The sequence below is a fragment of the Equus caballus genome, chromosome 31 (genome assembly GCF_041296265.1).
Source record: "Equus caballus isolate H_3958 breed thoroughbred chromosome 31, TB-T2T, whole genome shotgun sequence".
Lineage (NCBI taxonomy): Eukaryota > Metazoa > Chordata > Mammalia > Perissodactyla > Equidae > Equus > Equus caballus.
This window is the reverse complement of record NC_091714.1, coordinates 2386040-2410561: the sequence shown is the minus strand read 5'-3', so window position 1 is coordinate 2410561 and position 24522 is coordinate 2386040. Positions and strand designations below refer to the sequence as shown.

The following is a 24522-nucleotide window of genomic DNA, read 5'->3' as shown; positions in this document are numbered from 1 at the left end:
AGGGACCCGCATGTGGTGCCCACCAATGCCCTTTACACGTCAGCACTGGGCCCTGGGCCAAGCTCTGCCTGGTTACCCGTAATCAGCCCGTGAGGGACACATGGCTGCCTTCCCCACGGATGCTGGACCCCACAGGGAAGGCCGGCTGATAAGTGGCGAAGGTCCTGCCTTAGTGGCTCCTCAGGGCAGAGCAGAAGGCAACCAGTTGTGGGGGACTGCCCGGCCGCCCACCTTTCCTCCACGAGCAGGTGGCCTAGGCTTCCTCCCCCTGCTCTACCCTTCCTGCAGTGCGGTGTCCTCCTGTGCATGACAGCAACACCCCAGGAGATGCTGCCCGCTGCCCTGGACGCCCCCTAGGACTACCCCTGGAGATGGGTCACTCAGACCCGAGTCACTGTGAGCCTCACAGCAGGAGCCTCGTGGCCGGACCCCGACAGGCCAGTGACAGGAGAATTCAGAGGAGAAGGGTGAACGTGCCCATGAGCCAAGGACACGTGTGGCCAGGCACAGGCGCAGCCCCCGGTGTCCTGGGGGGCTGGCCGGGCTTTGTCAGCACGTTGTCGTGGCTGTTTGAGCCCCCAGCCCTCACAGTGGCCAAGGACCCAGCCTGGGAACGGGTGCTCTGTGTTGGTGGCAACAATGCAAACTACAGTCTGACTCTGCGTTGTTGGCAGAAGCAGAAAACACTTCATTTGTGGAGGAAGAGGAAACTGAATCTTGGCCTCACCGTGGGTGTCCCTGTGGGGACGTCACTGTCTGAGGGCTTGAGGGTCGCATGGGCTCTCCAGACCCTCCCCTGCTCGCCGTGGCGCTCCCTCCTGTGGTCCATGCACAGCGGGCATGTGCCTCCGTCCTCTGCTGCCCCCGAACCCTGTGCCTTGTGCCGCTGGGTCTGCTTGTTGGTGACGGCAGCAAAGGGACCTGAGGGGGAAGCCACCGGAGGCCCAGCTGTCACAGGGTGAGACTCAGGACCCATGCTGACACTGCTGGGAGCTGAGTGGACGGCGGCGATGGTGATGTGGGCCAGAACAGCTGCATGCTCACGTCCGAGAGGACCCTGGCCACCAGTGTCCCCGTGGAAGCAGGGAGCAGAGGGGCCTCTGGCACACGTTCCCTGAAAACCGGCTGCCTGTGACCACAGGTCCTACAGCAGAGTCCCTGATGGGTGTGGGCAGAGCAGGCCAGGGTTTTGAGGCCTGAAACGGATATAATTAGATGGTGAGGGAGGGCACTCTTGCAGGAAAATATAGGAGATTATGAATTCTAAGGCAGGAAGATAAATACTTGGAGAAAAATTTAAAATCCATTGACTCATGACTTTTAAAACGCTGCCAATAGCACAAATAATCACGACAGTCGTAGCAGCACTGTCACGTTGACCCCACCGGCTCCCTGCGCCCCGTGGGTCCTCTGTGATCAGACACACCCGCTTTCTCCCGGGCTGCTGGCGGCTGTGCTCAGGTTCTGGCAGTTGAAAGGCGTCTTGGCTCACAGCTCGTTACTGTGACACGAGGAGGCCCAGGCCAAGCCCGGGAGCTGCAGACTGGGAGGCGTTCCTGCGGCGTCTGGCCGCAGCGTCGCCAGCCTTGTTTCTCTTCAGTCCCCACATGCCTCTGGCACTGGGGATGTGGTCCCCAGGAGACGTGACCTCTGGCCCAGGACGGGGTGAGCTGGCGGCCACAGGGGTCCTCCTGGAAGCCGCTGCTGTCCCCGTCCAGCTGGCGGTAACCTGACCCTGACCCTTGTGGAGCTCTCCCACCAAACCCGCCTAAACATGTCTTTGAGGCTGCTTCCCCTTGGCTCGATCCCAACATGCCTGCAGGCTCCGGGCTCCACCCATGACCACAGGAGAGTGATGGAGTGAATTCTGACAGAGAGACCAGCCTTAACCACTTATGGTTAAGAAGTCTTAGTTTTGCAAATTTTATGAAACAATGTAACCATGTGAACACACCTATGGGGCCCAAAGCTTAATCTTCATAGGGCTTGTGGTCAGTCTGCCCCTGCCCCGTGGAATAGAGAGGCCGGCCTCCTCAGAGTCCCCTGCCCCATGGGCACCCCTGCCACTCGGCTTGGGAGCGGTCTCCATCATCAGAGCCTCCGGTGAGGCATGTCCCAGGGTGTCCTGGGAGCAGTTGAAGGACGGACCCCCAGTCCTCAGTCAACCCGCTCTCTCCTCTGCCCAGCCTCGAAGCCTACACAGCGGTTCCTGGGCACCCCGGCCATGGAGCAAGCAGACTTCTCTGGAGAAAAGATGTCTGGTACCCCGTATTCTGTCTCCCAGGAGGGAGGCTGAGCTGGGTGGCCCGGGGCCCACAGGGCACAGGAGAAGAGGTCCCAGAATGAAGGTGTCTGGTTAGACATAAGCTCTGACTCCTGGGCCTGTGACTTCAACGTGCTGGGGGGCTCCCCAAGGTGATGGGCCCCCCCAAACGGAGCTGCCCTGGTAGCCCCTCCCCCGCAAACAAAACTGCCCCCAGGCGCACTTGTTATGTCCCACATCCCAGCAGCGTGGGACAGCAGCCGATGCCTCTCCAGCCTGCACCAGCATCCCCCCCACACCAGGGTAGACGGGGTGGGAACTGTCAGAGATGTGGGTTCCCAGGTCCCAGAAGGCCTGGTGGTCGACCCAGGAGTTGGCACTGAACAAGCCCTGGGGGGTTCTCACGGATCGAGACCCGCTCGCTTGACCTCTGGCTTCCACCAAAACCTGGCCCAGGCCAGGCTGGGGGAGTCTGGTGGTCATTTCCTGAGCCAGCTGCCCACTTTTCAGGTTCCAGGGGGAACCTGATTGACAAGTGTGGAGGGAGACACACCCCACGCCTCCCAGGGGGCCACATCCCCTCCTTGCTGAGTGGTCCCCCGAGCCTCGGGGTGTAGGCGAGTCCATCCACTCAGCAGCCTCACGCCAGCCCCGACCCACCTTCTCAGGCACCATCTGTGCCCTGCTAGTTAAGACCCATTTTCCTGGAAAATGCCTGTTTTGCCTAAAAGACCTTTGGTCTTAATCTACACAAAAGGACAGGGTGGTATCTCTGACTTTCCAGAGGATACTCCTTCCTCCCCTGGGAGGGGCCCCCCATCTCCTGCCTGCCCCTCCCCACTGTGAGCGTGGCTGTTGCTTCCTCAGGGTGGGTGGGAGGGGGAGGGAGGTGCTGTGGGCAGGGGGTCAGCGAGGGCCCTGCTTGGCCTCTCATTGTCCTCCCCACAAGCAGAGATTACCCCGTGGCCAAGGGACACTTGGCATATTTTCCAGTCTGTCCACAGGGCCCAGAGGAAGGACAGAAATAGGAAGCCCCAGCAGGGTTCCAGTGGAGTCTTGGGGTCAGCCCGCGGTCCCTGCTGCCTCACATCTGCCAAGGACACAGGCGCTGGTCCAGGCCTCCGTCAGGTTAAGGATGGGGCATCAGAGGTGACAGGGCAGAGGGCAGCCTGGACGTGAGGCTCTGAACTGACTGAGAGAGGCCGGACAGAAACCCCGACACGTTGGATCCCACGGCCAGGCCTGTCCCCAGGCATGTCTAACCCCATGGCCACGCCCCTGGTCATCCTGGCCCCTCCTGGCACGTCCAGGCCCTGGGGCACCCGCGGCCACATGAGCCACAGCGTGCCGCCAGCGCCCTCTTGTGGCAGCCGAGGATGGGTGAGGCCCGGCTCCAAGCAGACATCAGGCGACAGCTTTCCTCCACCGCTCCGCGTCACCTCTCCAGATCTGCCCACATTCTGTGTGCGTGTGCGCGTCCATGCGTGTGCGTGTGTCCTGGCCCCACCAGCTCATTCCCGCCCCACCCTGATGCTCGCCTGCCTGATGTCTTCTCTGTGCAACAGCAAATCCATCCTTCGGCCTGGGCTCTTGCGTCCTCAGTTTCCTCAGCAGAAAGAGAGAGTGGCAGAGCATAAACCAGGATAGACCCAGCCCCTTGTTTACTGTGGTCCAGAAAGTCACAGGACAGCAGGGCTCCAGCCCCCACAGCACCGGAGGCTCTTCCTCCATCCTCAGGGCCCTGACCACAGGCTGCTGTGCTCGCCTGTCACCCCTCACCCCTCACCTTCTTGCTCTTGTAGCCCCCAGGCTCGGTGACTTCGGTGGCCCTGGGGCGGCCCAACTGGGCATGTCGGTACCTCCTGCACAGGGTACTGATGGGCAGCCCAGGAAGCCCGTGACACCACCAGTGACCCTGGCCCTCACAGTGCACTGCGTCGGGGGTGCCGTCCCCACCTGACACCTGTCCGGTGCCAGTGCACGACCTGCTTCGAGGATGTTTAATGAGGGGAAGGCTGGGCAGACGAGGCCACCACCCCTGGCCTGTCCCCCATGGCAGCACCGCCCTTTGGCAACCCCAGACCACACATGAAGGAGGGTCTCTTTCCATGCTTCTTTAAGAAATGAATTACATAAATATTTGCTCCACGGGGTGTGGGCTGGTTGTGCCTCCACGTCCCTCTGTCCATGCAGCCCTAGGACACGGTGTTGTTCACAGGGTGAAGCCCTCAGTGGGTAGCAAACATTGGACACGGTGTTGTTCACAGGGTGAAGCCCTCAGTGGGTAGCAAACATTCCGTGAGCCCAGCCTCCTGGCCTTCCCAGTGCAGGCCGGCCCGGTTGCAGACAGGAAGCCAGCCTGGGTACAGACAGGAAGCTGGCCGGGAAGCACACGGGAGGCCGGCCCAGGTGCAGACACGCTGTGTGTTTGGATTCTTTATTACACATGCCCAGTATATACACACGAGATTTCCTTTCACAGAAAGGACCAGGAGTCCCGGCCCCGGGTGGCATCAACCTCCTTGCACACCCCCCGCCCCCTTCTCGGGCTCAAGCTCCTCCCTCCATCTCCAAAATGCATGTGTGATGGACATGCTCTGCGGGGTCTTCACAGCACCGAGCAGAGCAGTGAGGGATGAAGACGTATTGGGGCACAGGGCTGTGTGGGAATGCTGAGTACTGGGGACTATCTGATGGCAAACTACAGGTCAGTTTGCCTAGAAAAAGAGGACAGCAAGGTGTGTGCGCGGATCCTGTGCAAGGGGAGAGGGCTGAGGGATCCACAGGTAAATTAGGCCACACTGGACACCCCGGTGCCTGTCACGAGCTTCAGGCTGGGAGGATGCTGTCACCCATCGAGCCCCACCTGCTGTGGAGCGGCCCCTCCCAGAGCCTCTGGAAGGAATGCAGGGCCCACCCGGGGACAGAAGCAGGTGAGGTGCAGCACCAGCTGCGCCGTCCACCTGCGGACACAGGTGCCAGTCTGCTAATGCCTGCTCCCTGCACCAGCTGGACTCAGCACCAGCAACTCCTCACTGTGCTCGGAGGAAGGCCACCTGCCAGCCGGGCCCTGGAGGGGGCGAGGGGAGTGCACCTCAGCCCCAGCAAGGCGCTGCGACTTTGAAGGAAAGAACAGCCATTAACTACGGCCGGTCCTCCAGGCCTGCAGACACCGTCACCGTGCTCTAGACCCATGTGGGTCCAACCCCAAGTGGGACCCGGGCTGGGACCACGCACCCGCTGTCACGCACAGCCTGCTGTTAGTGCACCAAGGGTGCTGCCTCGAGGGAAAGTCAACAGTCCCTGGCAGCACACAATTCCAGCAATCGCTCTCGGCGTAGAGTATGAAGCTCCAGCAGCTGTGACGGCGGGATGTGACGCCAGAGACGGGGTGAAAGTGAGGAAGAACGTCTCCCACCCAGACACAGGGAGGGGTACGGGGCACGGAGGGGCGTGGCCAGCCGGTCTAGCCCCATCTGTGCCCCCACTTCCCATCCAGTCCCCTGACACCAGGTGGGGCCCAGTGGCAATGATCCCTAGAGGGTGACCAGTGATGACCCCGGCTGGGAGCCCTGGACGCCCCTGCTGACAACAGGTCAGGGCCCTTGGACTGGATGGGTATTCAGGGAAGGAGGTGGGGAGAAGGCCGCAGCGTCATCTTCTTCTTTCACAGCCTGACTTGGGAGGGAAAGAAGGAAGAAACTGAGGTCTCCACCCTGTCTTGGCGGCCCTCTTCTGGCAGAGCGCGGGTGTATCAGAATACAGAGGACGGCTTTGCGGGTTACCCTAACCGCCTCTCTGGCTTCCTGCTGCGGGATTTTAGGAGCTCCCAGGGGACCAGGTGTCCACACAGCTGTGCGGTTCTGGGCCTGGTCCCTCCTGTGGATGGTGGACACTGCCAGGGTCTGGAGGAACAGAGCTGGGCCCACACCTCACAGAGGGGCCTCTGTCCCCTCTGTGGGACAGCGACAGCTGAGCAAGTGGTCCAGGGGGAGCCTGTGGCCAGTGCAGGTACAATGACCGTGACCTTGAGCTCAAGGACTCCCAAAAGGCTTTCAAGCTTGGTCTGACCGTCCAGCAGGGAGGCAGTGGCAGAGGGAACCCCGGGGATCTCCTGATCGTCCAGGGCAGCAAAGGCACCTTCCCTCCCAGATTAGAATGGGCGAAGGGGGGCCAGCACCGCCGACCCCTACTAGGCCAGAGTCTGGACAGCCAGAATTTGGCTTCGCCTCCTGGAGACCCGGATGGAGAGAGCATGGACCTGCCGTAGTCCCCAGGAAAAGTGGGACCTGATGGTCACCTCCAGGCCTGATGTCAGAGCAGCCTCCACATCTCTGACAGGTGAAGACACAGGAAAAAGGCGGCCAGGGCAGAGAGGGCGGCGCCTGAAACCCTGGTCACCAGGCCACCAGCTGGGTGGAAAGGGGCGAGCGTCAGAGACTGTCCTGAGGTAGAAAGCCTGGCGAGGCTCTGGTGGAGCTGCACTGTGTGGACCAGTCGTGCGGCGTGGACTGAGGTGCTGTGTGGGCGGGGCTGTACCACATGAGTGGAGCCCTGCACCGTGAAGTCCCACGTGGGCCAAGCTGTGCAGTGTGGACAGAGCACCACGTGGGCGGAGCCGTGCAGCCAGGACCGAGCCCCGCCCGTGCGGGCCAAGCTGTGCAGTATGGATGGAGAGCCCAGCGTCGGCGGAGCAGTGCTGCGTGGACCGAGCCCCGCATGGGCGGAGCCGCGTGGCGAGGCGCCTACACCACGAACTCCTGCGGGAGCTGGTCGTCCCCGAGCAGGCGCAGGGAGAGGGAGTCCGTGGACCCCCATGTGCGGGGCTCTGCCGGCCCCAAGGGGCGGCTGGGCGGGGCGGGCGCGGGGCTTGGGGCGCGGTCCTCCGCCTCCGGGACCTGCGGAGAGACCCGCGCGCGTTTGCAGCTGCCTTCCTCCCGTCTCTGCCGCAGCGTCAGGGCCCCGCCTCCGGTCTGGGCTGCACCCTCCGATCGCGACCCCGCCTTGCCCTTGACCCGACCTCCCGCCCAGGCGCGCGCTGGCCTGGGGCCCTGGCACGTGCTGTCCCCACTGGGGATGCCCACAGGCCTCCTCACGGTCCTCCAGGCTGCCCCCGGCCCCTCAGCCGCCTCGTGCAGAGGCTCCCCTGGCCCAGTCCTCACCGCGCCCTTCTCGTCTCGTTCCCTGATGTTCTCTCTTCCCAGGGGCGCCACCCCCAGATCGGCTCCAGCCCGTCCCCTCCCCGCGCACCCCAGAACCGCTGACTGTGGCCCTTTCTCCTACTTCTGAGGGGCCTGGAGCAGCCCCCCAGAGCCCCACACGGAGACCCACCACCCTGGACGGTGGATGGTGGAGCGCACGCGGCCATGGAGCTAGTGAGCAGCTCAGGAAAGAGCCCCCCACACAAGGCAGCTCACCCAGACCCCGGAAAACCAGCCCCCGGCCGCCCTGTTCTCTGAAAGGCCTGTTCCCCCACTGCCCAGCTGTGGCTCCAGGGGTTGCTGCCCAGGGACCCTCGAGTGGCCTAGGTGGGTCCGGCTGGGAGAGCAGGGAGGAGGAGCAGGGCCTGTGGCTGCTGGGGGGATGGGGGGTAGGGGGGTACGTACCTGGCACAGGGCCTCAGTGCTCCGGCGCCTCATCCTGAGCAGCGTGACCCGCACCACCGACAGGGGCTCTGGGTGAGAGGCTGTGTGCAAGGAGGCGAGGGCGTGTGAGCAGGGTGGAGACAACCTCCTGCACCCCTCAGATGGCAGCCCCCCCTTGCTATACTTCTCCCCTGGGGATCCTCTGAGATGTAGCCCGGAACCTCTGTGGCCCCCACGTCCTCTCCTCCTGCGGCTGTCAGAGCCGCAGAGAGGGGGGCCATGACTTCATCAGTGACCTGGGCCTCCCCCCCACAGAGCAGTGGTGGGCAGAAGGACATCTGTGATGGTGGACACCATCAGCAAGTTCCCTACATGAGGCGTCTGCCTGCCCCCTTTTTTTTTTTTTCCTGCTCTATCTCCCCAAGCTCCCCCTGTACATAGTTGTATATCTTAGTTGCAGGTCCTTCTAGTTGTGGGATGTGAGATGCCGCCTCGACGTGGCCTGACGAGCAGTGCCATGTCGCCGCCCAGGATCCGAACCCCGGGTCGCCGCAGCGGAGCGTGCGAACTTAACCGCTCGGCCACGGAGCCGGCCCCTCTGCCTGCCCTTTGACAACGGTTTCCGTGCAGCACACTGTGGGCCACCAGGCTCCTCCTCGCTCAGGTGGTCCCCGCCCGTGGAAGTGAGTGCCCAGCCCAGGCCGCCTCCCCACAGGGCCCTCCCCTGCCCGCAGGCTCACACTGCCCTGTCCTTACACACATGGCCGCTGTGGCTAACCAAATACTCTGATGTCTAGTCCAGATGGGCTGGGACTAGGCAAATGTGGCATTTCTGTTACTGTTCACGCTGGAGCGCACACTACACACTTGGACAAAATCTCAGAGATGAAGGCCAATCCATCCTTTACCCGTGGACCAGACACTCAGAATGTAAAACTGTGGCAGGCTAGTGACCAAGACCGTCTGATCCTGGGTGACCCTGGGTGATGCTGGGTGGCCCTGAGTGATGCTGAGTGACCTTAGGTGGCCCTAGGTGATCCTGGGTGACCCCTGGTGGCCATGGGTAGGCCTAGGTAATCCTGGGTGGCCCCTGGTGGCCATGAGTGGCCCTAGGTGATCTTAGGTGGTGCTGGGTGGCTCTAGGTGACCCTGGGTAGCCATGGATGACCCTGCATGCTGCTGGGTGGGCCTAGGTGATCCAGGGTGACCCTGGGTGGCCCCGAGTCGCCATAGGTAACACTGGGTAGCCCTAGGTGACCCTGGGTGGCCTTGGGTGGCCATGGGTGGTCCCGGGTGATGCTGGGTGTCCCTATGTGACCTGGGTGGCCAGGCCCTTGAGGTCACCCTGTTCACTCGTCACATCTGCTGTCAGGGGTGCTGCAGAGACTCAGGAAACAGTAGAGCCAATGTAACCCTCCTGGGGTGACAAGGGAGCCACTTCAGGGCCCCGCACTCCTGGATCAGCCGTGGAGCATCCCTGAGGACAAGGAGTTCGTGCTGAGCTGACGATCTCTTGTCAAGTGACTTCTGCTGAACCCAGGTGTAACAAGAGAAAACCCTGGCTGAGACGCCTTCTCCCGGCTGGACCACAAGCAGGAAGCGGCAAGTCCCAGGGCCTCCTGTGACCAGCTCAGAGAGGGCTGCAGGACCTCTACCCCCCACAGCCGCCGGGAGGATCCCGTCCTGCTGTTTCTGACCCCCGTCCTCAAGGCCGCCCTGTGGTGGTGGGAACCCCACCACCCCACAGGGTCCCCAGGAATCACGGTCACATGGTCTCTCTGGGGATGCCCTTGTTCCCTTGGCGCCCACAGTGATGGTCGAGCCGGGAGCTAGCCGGGCCATATACTCACCATTCCTCTGGTCCCGGGCGTCCCCCTTGGGCCCGCCACCATCCATGCCACTGCTGCACTGGCTGGTGCTAGAGCTGCAGGATGGCACCTGCCCGCAGAACAGCTCTGACACGAAGGGCTCGTCCACCGACATCTCCCCGGGTTCTAGGGCCCGCGAGTCGGCCTCCACGCCCGACGTGTGGGAGCTGCCGTGGCTATCGGCCGAGAGAAGTGAGAGGCGGTGGGGGGGACGCTGCCCGCTGTCCTTGCTGCTGGGGGAACTGGGGGAGCCCCCGCCGACTGGGTCCAGCTCCAGCTCCAGCGTGTCGCTGATGTAGGACTCCCGGTAGCACTTCTTCTCTGCACAGGAGAGGAGGAACAGCAGACGTGAGGGCGGGCGTCCGAGACGGATGAAGCTTCCAGGAGCCGCAAGTGGCCAGCGGTGACCTGGGGTCCTGCCAACAGTCTGTGCCCTGAGCTGGCGCCGAGCCCTGGGAGATGCAGTGTGAGGGGAGGGTGGTGTTGCCCAGAGGTCAGGGCCCTGCGTGTCCACGGTTACAGCTCAGGCCACCCAGATGGAATGTGTCACCTGCAGCTGGTAAACTTTCAAGGTGTACTCTTGTCATAATTCTTCCTGGGGCTCTCGTGTCATTCTCAATTTGAGGAGCCCCTAAGCGGCTCCTACATGCAAGCAGGCATGCACATGCATGCACACAGGTACACACATGCTCGCACACTCACACGTGCACACACACACACTTGTACATGCACAGCTGGGACTTCTAGGAACCGCCCGGGGGTTCCTGCAGCCCTTGCACTGCCCCCCGCCCTGGGACCTCCCGTCAGCACCTGTGGACATGGACCAGCGCCCACCTTCGGCCTCTTCCAGCTCCCGCAGCTGCCGCAGGAGGGGCTGCAGGGCGAGGTGGAGCTGGTGGCTGCTGCTGAGCAGCTGGAGCAGGTGACGGGAGCGCGAGGCGCAGCCCGTGTAGTACACCAGCTTCTTGGCCGAGGGCAGGCCGTCCAGCCGGATCTCGAACTTTTTCCCCTGAACAAAGACGAGACAAGATGTAATTTTACAGGCAAGCCGTCGGGCAACAGGAGCAAGGGTCCTAAACATCAGCTGTAACCCAAACGGAGATGCCACCAGTGTTTCTGTTTTGCAGATCTGATTTACACACGCAGGTGGGTTTTGGGGGTCACTGTGAGGCAGGGGGCACCCTACTCTGCACTCGGTTTTGAGAGGGCTGGACACCTCCCGTGGCCGCCGGGTGTGTGGGGATGCACGTAGTCCAGGACAGGATGCCAGGCCTCAGTTCTGCTGTCCAGAGAAAGGGTCGGCGGACAGTGAGCCTGCGTCCAGGGCCCTCAGTGCCCAGCCCTGCGCCCAAGTGCCAGGCCTGCCCCAGGGTGACCGCATGGGGCTGGGACTACAGGAACAGGGTGTGTGGAAGCCACGGGCTAGCACACATTTCTGTGACTGCTCCTCGTTTCCCGTTATTTTCTCTGCACAGGAGCCAGAAAGTCGCTGCAAAGGGCCAGGCCTGGGACACCCCCTGGCACAGGGTCTTAGCGGTGCCTACGTCTCATGGATGATGGAAGGCCCAGTGAAAGCCCTGAAGGACAAGCGTCCACCAGGCTCCCCCCCCAACCCCTGACCTCGACCCCATCAGACGCACCAGAAAGGCCAGCTTCCCAACGTGGGACCAGGGGAAGTCATACAGCAGCTGCAGAGCGTGGTTCACCTCCTGCAAGACAGCAGGACCGGCCGTGTCCACGAGGGTCAGCCAGAGCAGGGCAGTGAGGCCAGCCTTTCATGGTGGGGAGAGAAGGAGGGAGGAGGGCCAGAGGCTCCAGGGGCCCACCCGTCACCTGATAGATGTGCATTCCTTTGAGGGTCAGTCCCAGGACGATGGTAGGCTGTTCTCCCTTCTTGTCCTAAAGAGACACCGATGACAGAGGGGTCAAGAGCCCTGTGCCTGGGGTGGGTGGGCCTCCTCACCAATGGGCAGGGTGTAGTCAGGTCGGCCAGGGGCCCCTGAGGTCCACCTGGCCTGGGCTCCGGCTAGGCTCCCCGGCCCCTCCCAGCTCCCCTCCTGATGCTGGGGGCCTGTTCCTCCCTCCCTGCCTCCCCCTCCTTATCGGACTTCCACTTTGCCAGAAACTCGGGCTCCTTGGGCTCCTTAGACCCCTGACAAGCCATTATCCCAACCACCCCATGCATAGGGCCTTCCCAAGAACCAAGGCTGCATTGTGTGTGGATGCCAGCAGGAAGACTCCAGGGCCAGCCCTCGCTGATGGCCTCACCTGTTCCAACCTTAGGCGGGATGGAGCTGACCACAGGAGAGCCCAGTGGGGCTGGTTCCAGGACATTCCATACAAGGTTAATCTAACCTGTCCACACTGGAGAACCCATCACGCTAAGTCCATGATATAACCACCACCCAGACGCTACTTCCGTCACTCAATAGCAGCCGTGTGTCAGGACGCCTGACTCGCCTGTCCTGGGTCAGAGTCCTGGTCACAGGCCAGCCATGGGGCACTGTCCCTCCTGTCCTGCGTCAGCATCTGGTCATAGGTCAGCCGTGGGGCACTGTCCCTCCTGTCCTGCGTCAGCATCTGGTCATAGGTCGGCCGTGGGGGCACTGTCCCTCCTGGCTTGGGTCAGAGTCCTGGTCACAGGTCAGCCATGGGGCACTGTCCCTCCTGTCCTGTATCAGCATCTGGTCATAGGTCAGCCGTGGGGGCACTGTCCCTCCTGTCCTGCATCAGCATCTGGTCATAGGTCGGCCGTGGGGGCACTGTCCCTCCTGGCTTGGGTCAGAGTCCTGGTCACAGGTCAGCCATGGGGCACTGTCCCTCCTGTCCTGCATCAGCATCTGGTCATAGGTCGGCCGTGGGGGCACTGTCCCTCCTGGCTTGGGTCAGAGTCCTGGTCACAGGTCAGCCATGGGGCACTGTCCCTCCTGTCCTGTATCAGCATCTGGTCATAGGTCAGCCGTGGGGGCACTGTCCCTCCTGGCCTGGGTCAGAGTCCTGGCTGCCTGTGGGCTCCGCTCCCCTGGGGCCCTGGGACGGAGGTACCTTGGGGTGCGCCTGAGCCCCCCCCCCCCGGCCCTCTGACCTGGCGCAGCCTGAAGAAGTGGACGGGCACGTCCTCGAGCCGGCAGGCCTCCCTGATGAAGCGCAGCACCGCCTCCCTGGGGCTCAGGCCACGCTGCTCGCGGTGCATGGCGGGTGCGTGCCTCAGAATGTAGGCGCTGCCCCTCCTCGTGATGATCTGGGGACAAGCCACCGGCCGTGGGCCCGCTGCCTCCTGCGCTCCGCCCCGAGGACCCCGCCCGCGGCTGGGACGAGGGACAGTCCCCAGGGCGGGCGCCCCCGGCCTTACCCACGGCGGGAAGTAGGCGTGTGGCTCGAAGTAGCGCCCTGAGTGGGCCGCCTCGCGGTGGTTGCCCAGGTCGGCCTGCAGCCCGTAGGCGGCCAGCAGGAAGTAGGCCTCCTCGCGGTGCGCGCACTCCGACCTCAGCACCCGCTCCTTCAGGTGGCAGTAGTACAGGTGCCTGGCCCTCCTGTCGCTGGAGGCAGCGGGCGTCTGGGTGAGGGGCCTGCACCGGGCCCCCACCGTCCTGCCACAGCCCGCGCCCAGGCCCCCGCCCTCCCTGCACTCCAGGTGTTCACGCCCCTGTCTTGTCGCACCACGGCCACACAGCCCTCCGGGGAAGCGCCTACGCTGGGTCAGGGCAGACCTGGTGTACAGATGCCGTGCCCCGCAGACGAGTCCTTCTGTCTGCTCATTTCCCCACGGGCACGGGAGCCGGGGACTCGGCTCTGGGAAGGGCGAGCTCAAGATCTGTTGACACTGTGACCTTGGGTGGCCCCAGAGCACAGGGCGGCCAGCCTCCATCGCCCCACACCTCCAGTTTTCTCCCTCATGACTTCTGAAGAACCTTCCACATAACCACATGCCTTCACCCTCCAGAACCTTCCACACGACCACACCCTCACCCTCCAGAACCTTCCACACAACCACGCCCTTGCCCTCTACAACCTTCCACACCACCGTGCCCTCACCCTCTAGAACCTTCCACAAACGTTCCCTTCCTCCCCATCTCTCCACCTGGGAAGGCCGCCTGCCCACCTGCACCTGCTCTGGAGACACAGTCCCCGCTCACCTGCCCCTGGTTCCGGGAAGCTCCGAGTTACCCTCCCAGCCCAGGGCGGCTCTCTCAAGACAGCAGCCCCCGTCGCTCAGAAGGACGCTGCCAGGTGCGCCCCCCCGGACACCGTTCCTGCCCACGCTCAGATGCCGCAGCGCACAGCCGAGGGCAACGACACCCCACGCGAAGCACAGCTCCAAGGTCAAGTGGAAATCTTCAAACCCTCCCCACTCGCGCCACGGAAAGCCCCCAGCCCAGAGAAGGAAGGTGCCTGCGGGCAAAAAGCCTTCGTCTTTCTGACACGGTCTACGTGTTGCCGTTGAGGGGTGTTCCTGTGGCCCCATCTCTGCGAAGCGACAGCACGGTCACGTTCTTTGCACAACCCACAGACCCCGCTGGCGGATTTCCACCGTCCCAGGGGACGCCCTTGACCATGTCGGCAGTTACCTTATGAGCCTTCCGTTCTCCACGTAGTACTGCACCCGGAGGAAGGCCACGAAGGGGGCCCGGGACCGCCCGGCTCCCTGCGGGGTGAAGGCAGAGAGAAGCTGGGCCACATACTCCACCCTCAGCAGCCGGCCGCCGACCGCACCGTTCTCTCCGCCTACGCTCCGGTCTTAGCAGCTGGGGCCGTGCACGACTTTATCTGACTTTTTAAAAAGGGAAACCCGAGTGGAACGTTGTCTGCAGCATTCAAGAGCATTCATTCAGACCCATGTGGCGCTGGCTTTCCTGTGCCCCACGGCCGACTCCACAAGAGGCAGCCCCAGGACACCGCGGGGCAGCAGGACGGCCGTCTGCACAGAGAGCAGGGACCGCCGCAGCGCCCGTCCCACACACGGGATGCCCGTTCTGTGGGGTCCCGTGGGGTGCGACCCTCCCGGGGCGCCTCTACCCTGCCCCCCCACCTGCAGTTTGACTTACTGTATGCCTTTCTCTCTTCCAGTCCTTTGAGAAGTATTTGCTGAGCTTCTGCTCCAAATCCATAAATACGTACTCATTGTCTAGAGAGAGACGCGGGGCCTCCGTCAGAGCCGTCCCGCCACCTGGGCATCACCATTTAACCACTGAGCGTCGCCACGAGCCAGCAGGCTGATGCGCAACAGAAGGCGCACCGACCACAGCAGCTTGTGGCTGCTTTCTCGGGCTGGCAGTCTAAGAGAGCGCGTTGCTGGTGTCCCCATGTCAAACACGCTGGCTGCACAAGACGGTCTCCAAAGTGGAGGAGTATTAGACCTTGACACTGACACACGCACTGGGTGTAACCTTTGGGAGGGCAGTTTGACTATTCCCGTCCACACGACCCGGCCCAGTGCCTCTCTCCCAGCTCTGAACGGAGTCCTTTAAAAGTTAAACGCCTGTAAATCTGGACCCAAACCCACCAAGTTCAAGTCAACAACTTGTGTTCACCTGGCTACACCAGGAAGGCGGTCACAGGGGACATGACTTTCTAAATATACATTTCTGTGCTTCTGGAACATTATGACCACGTATTTCCTTTAGAAGCTGGAAAAATGAAGCAATTATTCTCGAGAGGAACGTAAACCCAGAGAGTCTCTCTCTGTTCCTATCAGGGCTCAGGGCGGGCTCGAGATGACCTGTGCTGCCCGTATACGCCCAGGAGGAAACTGTCACCAGGAAGAGCCAGGAGCAGGGATCGTGGGAGCCATGGCGGGGCCCAATGGCAAGAGCGTGCCAGCAAGGCCACGTTGCAGGGTTATTCTTCACCCATTTCTGTGGTCTGGGACCACCTCAGTTCCAGCTGCCATGGTGTGGGCCCCTCCTTGGTGACAAGCAGAGCAGCCTGACACGCCAGCCCCAGACCCCGCAGGCGGCGTTCGTACGTGGAGACAGAGGGCAGGCCCTGGTCCGGCTGGTCCTGGCTCTGATGGGGATGCCTGGGGAGGCTTCTGCAGTGTCAGGGGGTGAAGGATGGGGCCCACCGTGCAGCCCAGCAGCCTCTGCTTTGGGAGGTGGCTCTAGGGTCACCAGGCACGGTGGTCCCCCCAGTCCCTGGCCGGCATGCGGGGCCCACCCTGACGTCCGGTGAAGGGGGAGGGAAGTTCTCTGTGTCTCCCCATTCTCACCAGGATCAGGTGTGGCTCCTGTTGTGGACTGAACTGCGTCCCCCAAATTCATAATGTTGGAGCCCCAACCCCAGCATCTCAGAATGTGACAGAATTTGGGGACAGGGCCTTTACAGAGGTGATTAAGGCAAAATGAGGCCACTAGGATGAGCCCTATCTCCTGACTGGTGTCCCAGTAATAAGAGGAGATGGGGACACAGACACACACAGGAGAGATGACCATGTGGGGACACAGGGAGCAGACGGCCATCTCCACGGCAGGAGAGAGGCCTCAGGAGAGACCAGCCCTGCTGACAACTGACCTGGGAACCCCAGCCTCCAGACCCTGAGATGGTAATTTCTGTCCCCTGAGCCACCCCATCTGTGGTGTCTGTCACGGCAGCCCGAGTGGACTAGCATCGGGGTCCATTCCTCCCAGGACTCAAAGGAAGTGACAGAGACCACCTCACATGGCTTTGAGGGGCCCTGAGACGTCAGCTCGAGCACTGTCCCTTCTGAGGACCCTTCGGTCCCAAGCTCTCGGTTCACAATTTGGAGCCTGGGGCTTTGAGATGCTGGGGCTCCTGGGCTGGCTGCCCCTGAAGGGCCTGGTGAGCCCTCCTTCCCCTCCCATCTGACCATGTCCCCCGGGGTCCCCCACCCCCCCTGCCCCCTCCCTGCAGCTTCCAGCTGTGACTGAAAGATAAACGGAGCCCTGAACCAGGAGACCATCCTTGTGTGTCACTCCCAAACAAACCACCAGGGAACCCGGCCCCGCCCAGGGCCTCCTCAGCCCTCCACCCTGACCAGGCCACCTCCTCGCTCCACCCGACCATCCTGCTAGCAGGGGCAGACAGACGCAGGGTCAGAACTCCGCAATGCAAGATGCCCTTCAGTGGGTGATGGATGAATGAACTGTGGTACCTCCAGACCATGACATCTTACTCGGCACTAAAAAGAAATGAGCTAGCAAGCCATGAAAAGACGTGGAGGGACCTCAAATGCACATTATTACGTGAAAGAAGCCAGTCTGAAAAGGCGACACCCTGTATGATCCCAACTATAAGACATTCTGGAAAAAGCAAAACCATGGAGACAGAAAAAAATATTAGTGGTTGCTGGGCGGGGGGGGGGGGGGGGGGGGGGCGGGAGGGATGAAGGGGTGGAGCAAAGATGATTTTTAGGGCAGTGAAAATACTCTGTACGGTCCTGTGATGGTGGGTACACGTCATTGCACATTTGTCTAAACCCTAGACTGCACAACAGCCAATGTGAACCCCGTGTGACCATGCACTCTGGGTGGTTATGGTGTGTCAGTGCAGACTCGTCAGTTGTAACCGATGTCCCATTCTGGCGAGGACGTTGTATTGGGGTTGGCCATGCAGACAGGGGAGCAGGGGGTCTATGGGACGTCCGCCTACCTGCCACCCAATTTTGCTGTGAACCTAAAACTGCTCTAAAAAAAAAAATCGTAGCATCTCTTCCACGTCTAAGACTCAAAGGTCCTGAGGGAAAAGCTGGACTGGCCGCTCAGTCAGTCACAAAGACCCCGATTTGCTTTCAGATGCCTTCAGCACAGTGAGGACCCCGGTCCCTAAGACTCTGCGTGTCCCCAGTTTTAAAAGTAATTCACGTGGGACAGAGGGCGTGGTCCAGTGCAGCCTCCAGGGGCTGGGCAGGGCCGGAAAAGCCCATGGAGGCTCCATTTTGGGTCTAAGGAGCTCTGCCCGGTGGTGGGAGTGGCGCCGTCCACGCCCCACGCCCAGGGGCACATTCTGTTGGGGAGGGCTCAGCCCACTTTCCAATCTCCACGCTTCCCCCGGGCCTCCCCAGCCCTCTGGAATGCAGCCACATTCCAAACTTAATGAAATTTTTCGGCTGTGGGCCTTGTAATCAATCCTAGGACTGTGGGAACCAAGCAGCCCTTGCGTCCCCCGTGGGGAGTGGGGGAGAAGAGATGTCTGCAGGGTCTGGGGTCTGCAGAGAGGCCCGGCCCTTGGGAGCGGGGAGCCCAGGGCCCTGCTCCTTCCAGCAGGCTGGGCAGAGGATCGGGTGGCGAGGGCTGGATTTGGGGGTCTGAGCCGCCCCACGGCCCCCAACGCCTGCCTGACCCTCTCAGACCCGCTCTTCCCTGGGTGGGGGCCTGGACTGCGAAAAATCTACAAGGGGACCTTTTGGGAGGACCCCCCAACCCTCTGCAGGTTCCCTGGGGGGATGGAGAGGTAGTTTTCATTGAAGACCCACTTTTTCTACCATTGACTGTTCACCACAGTGTGTCCTACGGTCCCAACACTTCAACTAGGGGATCAGAAAAAGTTAAGTGGAAAGTCCAGGCTGAACGAGGTCAGACGGAGAGCTGGAGAAGGAGGGGCAGGAGTGGACATGGCGGGGTGAAGAGGCGTCACTGACTCCCCCGAGGGCTGAGGGTGGAGGGACAACCACTGCACCCCCCACACGAGGTGACCCTTTCACGGGAGAACCCGCCTCTTGAGAATCCCTTCTCGGGTCCACACAGCCTTCTGAGCCCAAATCCGGCTCAAGATTCTCGGCACACGAATGCTCACTTTTGAAAGTGGTCATCATGCTGGTCAGATTTAACGGCCAGTGCAAACCGGGGTCGGAAGCTGCCCCCAGGCCACGTGGCCGGGACTGACTCCGTTGCCATCAGGCAGCTGCCAGCATCCATTAAAACGTGAAACGTGTCTGTGTTGGAAGGTGTAAGCCCGCTTCTAAGAGTTTAATCTAAGGCCATAATGTCACAGGTGAGAGAAGGGGTGTTCTATAGGATGCTCGTCACAGCACCGCTGATCCGGGGAAAGGTGGGCCACTCTCATGGTCCTCTGGCCGGAGGTGGGAAGTTCACAGATGGAATTCCGGGCCGCCTGTAAAAATGAGGATGCGTGAGCTCGGGGGTCCAGACCAGGCCGAGCACACAGGGCTGTCTGTCTGCAGAATTCTATGGAGGTAACAGGGGTGGGTGACAATGAGATATAAGGCAGCCAAGATTTTGGAAAACAAAAGACAGAAGCTAGAGTGTCGGTGGCTGCAGCAAGTCTCGGGAGGGACAGCTGCAAACCCGCAGCTCGCAGGTGCCGGGAGAGCTGGGCGAGAGTGGGGCATCGGGCTGCTGGCACCAGGTCGCGGAGGAATTCCAGGCAATTCTAAAACCGTGCAGACAGCAATCATGATTCGCCCACCTCATTGCTAAGAGCACCCCGAAGCCAAAGATGGCTGGGGAAGGAAAGGCATTCTTTCTGGAATGCTCCGGGGCAGCAGGTGGCAGAGAGACACTGAGCATGGCCAACACAATTGCTCTGGGTCAAGGCCCACTTCTCCCTCCAGGGGAAGGCCCCCGTTTGGGATAGGGGATGCACTGAGGCTTCCTCCCACTTAGGAGAGCAGTGTGCTCTCAGTGCAGAAAACTCGAATGCACAGAAGACAGAACGGAGCAGAAACCCAGCCCGCAGCTCTCCCAAGACGACCGTTCCCAACATGCCAGCACGTGTCCTTGTGTTTATCTGACCCGTGATAAAAGCAACAGACCCCTCCCCAGGGTTTCTGGGGCATCTCGTGACTCCCTCCTGAGTTCTTTTTTGTTAAAGACACTTTAAACCCTCGCATAATAGAGCAGAGCGTGGACATCCAACCTTCTCCTTGCTTTCCTCCAGGCTGATTTTTTCATTTCAAACACGGCGGCAGGGGACACCAACCACAGACCCCAAGGACAGAACTGATGCCTGATAGTAAGCTTGGCCATCTCTGGAGTGGATCTCAGAGCGAAGGAGCACCAGGGCACCCTGGCTCCCTTCGTGTTTTGGGGAACAGCTACAAGGAGAAGTGGCCGCAGCTCCCGCCCACAACGACCCCACGCACCACAGAGGCCGGATGCCGGGTGACAAGCCCCAGACGGCGCCTGATCGGCTGGCAAAGACGCCGCCCGCCCCAACAAAGCGTCTAGCCCCGGGGCCTTCGGGTGTTTCTTCATTCCTGAGTCCAGATCCACAACACACCAGCCCACTTCACCTGAGCCCGGAACATTCCCTGCATGCCCGTCCGTGCACAGCCCACACCCAGAGGGACAGGGCACCCAAAGCCTGCATCACCCCAGGTCATCAGGTCTAAGCAGACTTCCACCATGAATTCACCGAGTGTCACTGCCTCCCCTCTCTGCCTGGGGTGCCTGCTCACGCAGGTGGGCTCCGCCCTGTAAGATGAGACCTTCGTCTGTGAAGCCAGTGGGGTCCCCAGCCTTCTCCCTGCAGACTGGGCCTCCATCAGGGCCCACCAAGGAGCCGGGAGCTTTCCGCAGCAAGGATGACCTCGGTCCCGCGAGCAGAACAATTCTAGAACAAGATGACAGGTACGAAGCACAAGACCCAACCACGGGCGCACACCCCCCCCCCCCATAAGTCACTCTTCTATATAAACACGGGTTTCCTCTGATTTCCTGTCTATGGGTACCCAGACACAGAGCGGCCAGAGTCCAACAGTTAAAACGGTGGCTGTGGACAAAAACAGCAAATTGGGGCAAAGCTACCCATTAACTCAGCTTCCCCCTGCAAACTGGGAAAAGTCCACTGATATTAAAATTTAATAGCAAAACTGGAATCTGATCCTTCAAGGGACGAACCCCAGGCTGGGTGCCGTGCCCGCAGGCCTGTAGCACCGTCTTTCTGTAGTTCCCAATTTTGTCTGAGCCTGGAAGGGTTGGGACCCCAATTCCAGAACCTTCTCTGCCAGCTGAGAGTGAAAAAATCCAACACGGGGATATGACCCCGACACATCACATAGGAGCTGCAGCAGGATTGCGTCATTCAGAAAAAATACTTTAAAGTCTGCAGGACAAAGCTGCCACATGGCCGTGGAAGGGGCCGGAGCCCTCAGTACCCCATTACTGTGAGGGACATCCCCTCCCCTTCTTCCCCTCCTCTCTCACTTGGACACTGAGGGAGGATGCTCGGCCACCGGGGCAGAGGCCAGAGGATCAGGCAGAGGGTGGGCTGTGACAGAGCTGACATGTTTCGTCTCCGTCTGTCCATCTCCTCATCTTGGTTGGGGTAAGCAGTTCCCTGTGCTGATAACCTGGAGCCCCCAGTGACAGATGAGACCCACCCTTGTCACGTAACAAACTGCATGCAGGCAGCACCATCTGCTTCCTCGGGCACAGCTGGGCGCTCACATGCCCCCTGTCAGAGCACCGTGTGGATCAGCACCGGGGGCTCCCTGACAGGCAGCCCCTCGGCTTCACCTTGCTCCCATTCAGCGCTCGTCCATGGAGCCAGGGGCTCACAGAGGGAACCAGGCAGGGAGATGAGGCCGGGCTCCGCCCTGCCTCCCGCCAGCGCATCCGCCCGTAGGTTTCCTCTACGGGAACCCCGGGAGGTTTCCCCGGACCAGGACTCTGCTACGGACAAGTGTTTGCAGAACCCTGGCTACAAACAGCTCCTGGGAGAGCAAAAGCAAAGGAGGTAGCCTGGGGTTCAGAAAGTGCAGAATGAGCAAGGAAGTCTGCTCTCCCACTCTTTCCTGAGAAGGGACAGTGAGTACATGTGAGTGTGCAAGCATGTGTATGTATGTGCATGCATTTATGAGTGTGTGTGTAAGTTTGAGCATGTGTGCAAGTGTGTATGTGTGTGCATATGTGCAGTGTTGCTTGACTGTGTGTGCATGAGTGTGCATGTGCATACATGTTAGTGTACGTGTGTGTGGATATGTGAGTGTGTTCGTGTATACATGCATGTGTTTTTTCTGCGTGTATGTTAAAAGTGTGAGTGTGTGCATGTGTGAATATGTAAGTGTGCGTGTGTGCATACATGCCACTATGTCTGTAACAGTGTGCACATGTGTGTCAGTATTACATGTGTATGTGAGTGTGTGTGACTGAGTGTGTATGTGAGTGTGTGAGCGAATGTGCTCAGATGCAGCTCGGAATCTCCCAGATAGCCTGGGTGCTCATTGGAACATGTGGGCGTGGGGTGGGCACCAGGCGGAGGCCTGGGGTCTCCTTCAGAGTCAGCCCCCAGCCTGGCAGAGGCCGGCGCCCATGGGTGGTGGGTCCCTGGGGTAGGGTCATATGGGGCAATGCCTGCTTACTTCTGACCACACTGAGGCCAAAGAAGTGGGCTTCCCGGATGCTCGTCAGGTCACACACCTGCTGGAAGAGCTCGCGCCCGGTGGCCTGCACCTGCAAAAGAGGTGGGAGGCGGCTCACCCCACTGCTCACCCAGTGTCCCCACTGGTGTCTGCTCTCATTCAGTCCCCACGCACCCCAACAGCTGATGTACAGTGCAGGGGGTGTCTGCATGCCCTGGCTCCCCAGACGGCTGCCCCATGGAGAAGCCCTGTGTTCGAGGGCCTTCTCCCCACCACCTGCCCCATCCCACGAGCTCTTGGGAAAAGCGGAGCCCGAGCTCGTCCCCTACTTAGGGACGCTGCTTTGCCAGGGAGGGAGGAGAGAGCAGGACTGAGTCTGCAGGGTGAGGTCAGATGCTGGCTGACGTTCCCGGTGACCACGGGTCGCCTGAAAGTGATTGCTTGGGAACCGCTCTGTCCCCGGGTGACCGGTGGCGCCTGTAGGACTGTGAGCAGGCGAGCGTGGTGAGGAGGGCACGCCTGCACACTCGGGTTAGCCAGGTCTCCAGGGCTGTGCGGTCCTCACAGCCACGGGGTCATCAGAGGCTGGGTCAATACTGAAAGACTGTGTGCAACGAGGGGGACACACAGCAACGTCTTAGGTCTCTGGCTCAGATGTTTCTACAGCTGGATGATCTGGAGGGAGTTCGCGGAAGAGCCACACCACTCTGTCCAGAGAGCCTAATGCTTCCACCTGGGCTCAGGCGTCAGCCTCCCAAGAACGCTACAATTCCATGCTTGGTCTACGCTTTACACAAAGGGGCTGTGGAGCCTGGCGGGCTCAGGCTCGCAGACGTGAGCACTCAGGTTCAGAGTTTGGTGGCCTCCTGCCGCACCAGCAGTGAGCGATCATCGAGAAGTTGAGAGAATCAATGAATCAGTGAGTCGTGTAACTGACACCTCTCATAAAAGGGCAGCCTGTGTGAGGTGATGGGTACGGGTCAACGGGGCATCTCCCCAGCACCATCACAGAGAACCCCAGGTGCTGGCTGCACAGCACGGAGTGGCTGTCCTTCAGAGGGAGGCCAGGTGGCCGGGTCACACGGGCGTCACCAGTGGGCGTCAGGTGGGAGGCTGGGGACCGTGGAGCAGGAAGGGAGAGGAGGCCGGGTGGTGCTCGAGAAGGATGTCAGAGAAAAGTCACCTCCCTCGAGACTCAGGTGCACCCGGGCCATCGAGAGCTCACTGAGAGCTAGGTGCTCTCGAAGCCCAGAGCGGACAGGGAAGCAGGAAGGCAAGGAAGGCCCAGGGATGCGTACAGATGCTCACCCGGGGCCACGTGAGCTGTGCGTGTGCGTGGACCGTCTGAATGCTGTGGTGTTTGGGGATGGAAGTGATGCACAAATGCAGCGTCTCACTTCCTAACGGTGTCACCTTCTTGGGAGAACAGACCTGCGGCTCTCACCTCCCAGACGGGAGGCCTCAGGGTCCCCGAAGATAGACGAGGTGGGACGGCCTGGCCTGCACTCCCGTCGCGCGGGCCTGAATCTCCTTCTCCAAGTGCACTTTGGCATTTGTGCCAGGCTGGGGACACAGCCACACTCAGATCCTCACACCCCGGTCACAGGAAGAAGCTCTTGACGGGATGGGGCCCTCGGAAGGAAGTCAACCCGGGAGAACACTGGACACTGTGGGACAGGCTGGAGCTTAGCTCAGGACATTGGACATGGTGGGACCGGCTGACACTCAGCTCAGGCCACCGGACACCATGGGACTGGGCAGTGCTCAGCTCAGGGCACCGGACACGGTGGGATGGAGACTGAGAGAGAAACCAGCACTGTGCGAAGGTGGCCAGAGCCAGAGCAAATTTCCTCTTACTGTGGCCCCAGTCAGTGTGGCATCAAATAAGAGGATCCTGTCCAAGAGGGAAGGGCAGTGAGCACACCGGTCCCCCACAATCCCCATGGTCACCCCTGGATGTAGGCTCTGTCTACCCCCATGTCCCATTCACCTCCACAGCCCCCACTGTCCTCCCGCCTCTCCCCGACATCACCCCATGTTCCCCCTCTGGTTACTGCATGCTCATCCCCATGGCCACCTCACCCCTCTATTCTCCCCCTGCTCACCCCCACGACCAGCCGCAGCTGCTCCCGCGTGGGCAGCAGTACCAGGACGTCCCTGTGCTCCGGGGTCATCTCGCTGTCCAGGGGCCACCGCCGCCGGCCGCACGCAGTGCTCAGGACCAGCTCCCCTCCATCGCCTCCTGCAGGAGAGAGATTGTCAGGGGCAGGGCCAGGATGGGGCTGAGCAGCTGACGTCCCACATGCCCCGGGAGGGACAGGGGCCACGTGTCACCACCTGTTGGGTCCTCCTCTGAAGTCTAGCCACAGAAGAGGTGAACGACACCCCAGACTCACCCAGCGGCAGGCTTCCCGGGGACCAGGTGCCTTGCTGAGCTCCTGGCTGGGAAAACGCCTGAGAGACCAGTGGGGCCAGGAATCCAGGACAAGGTCCAGGGTTATAAATAGCTGGGACGTGTGTAGGTTG

At 61.1% G+C, this 24522-nt stretch overlaps 1 protein-coding gene across 8 annotated transcripts in view; it reads right to left on the bottom strand.

Annotated features, from left to right (window-relative positions):
• FRMD1 (FERM domain containing 1) overlaps window positions 1-24522 on the bottom strand; it is a 45612-nt gene that overhangs the window by 4166 nt on the left and 16924 nt on the right. For 3 of the 8 annotated variants that reach the window (XM_023632886.2, XM_023632887.2, XM_023632888.2), the window contains 12 exons: window positions 24102-24238; window positions 21997-22087; window positions 14762-14841; window positions 14285-14361; window positions 13069-13255; window positions 12802-12957; window positions 11550-11615; window positions 11357-11425; window positions 10551-10725; window positions 9699-10037; window positions 7870-7949; window positions 4687-7161 (listed from right to left, as the gene is read on the bottom strand). In XM_023632886.2, the coding sequence (XP_023488654.1) occupies window positions 7009-7161; window positions 7870-7949; window positions 9699-10037; window positions 10551-10725; window positions 11357-11425; window positions 11550-11615; window positions 12802-12957; window positions 13069-13255; window positions 14285-14361; window positions 14762-14841; window positions 21997-22087; window positions 24102-24170 (1542 nt within the window). In that variant the 5' untranslated portion in view covers window positions 24171-24238 and the 3' untranslated portion in view covers window positions 4687-7008. Of the gene's footprint in view, window positions 1-727; window positions 922-4686; window positions 7162-7869; window positions 7950-9698; window positions 10038-10550; window positions 10726-11356; window positions 11426-11549; window positions 11616-12801; window positions 12958-13068; window positions 13256-14284; window positions 14362-14761; window positions 14842-21996; window positions 22088-24101; window positions 24239-24392; window positions 24474-24522 lie in introns of those variants that run through there. The other 5 variants (XM_070256394.1, XM_070256393.1, XM_070256392.1 and 2 more) reach the window with 4 other exon arrangements.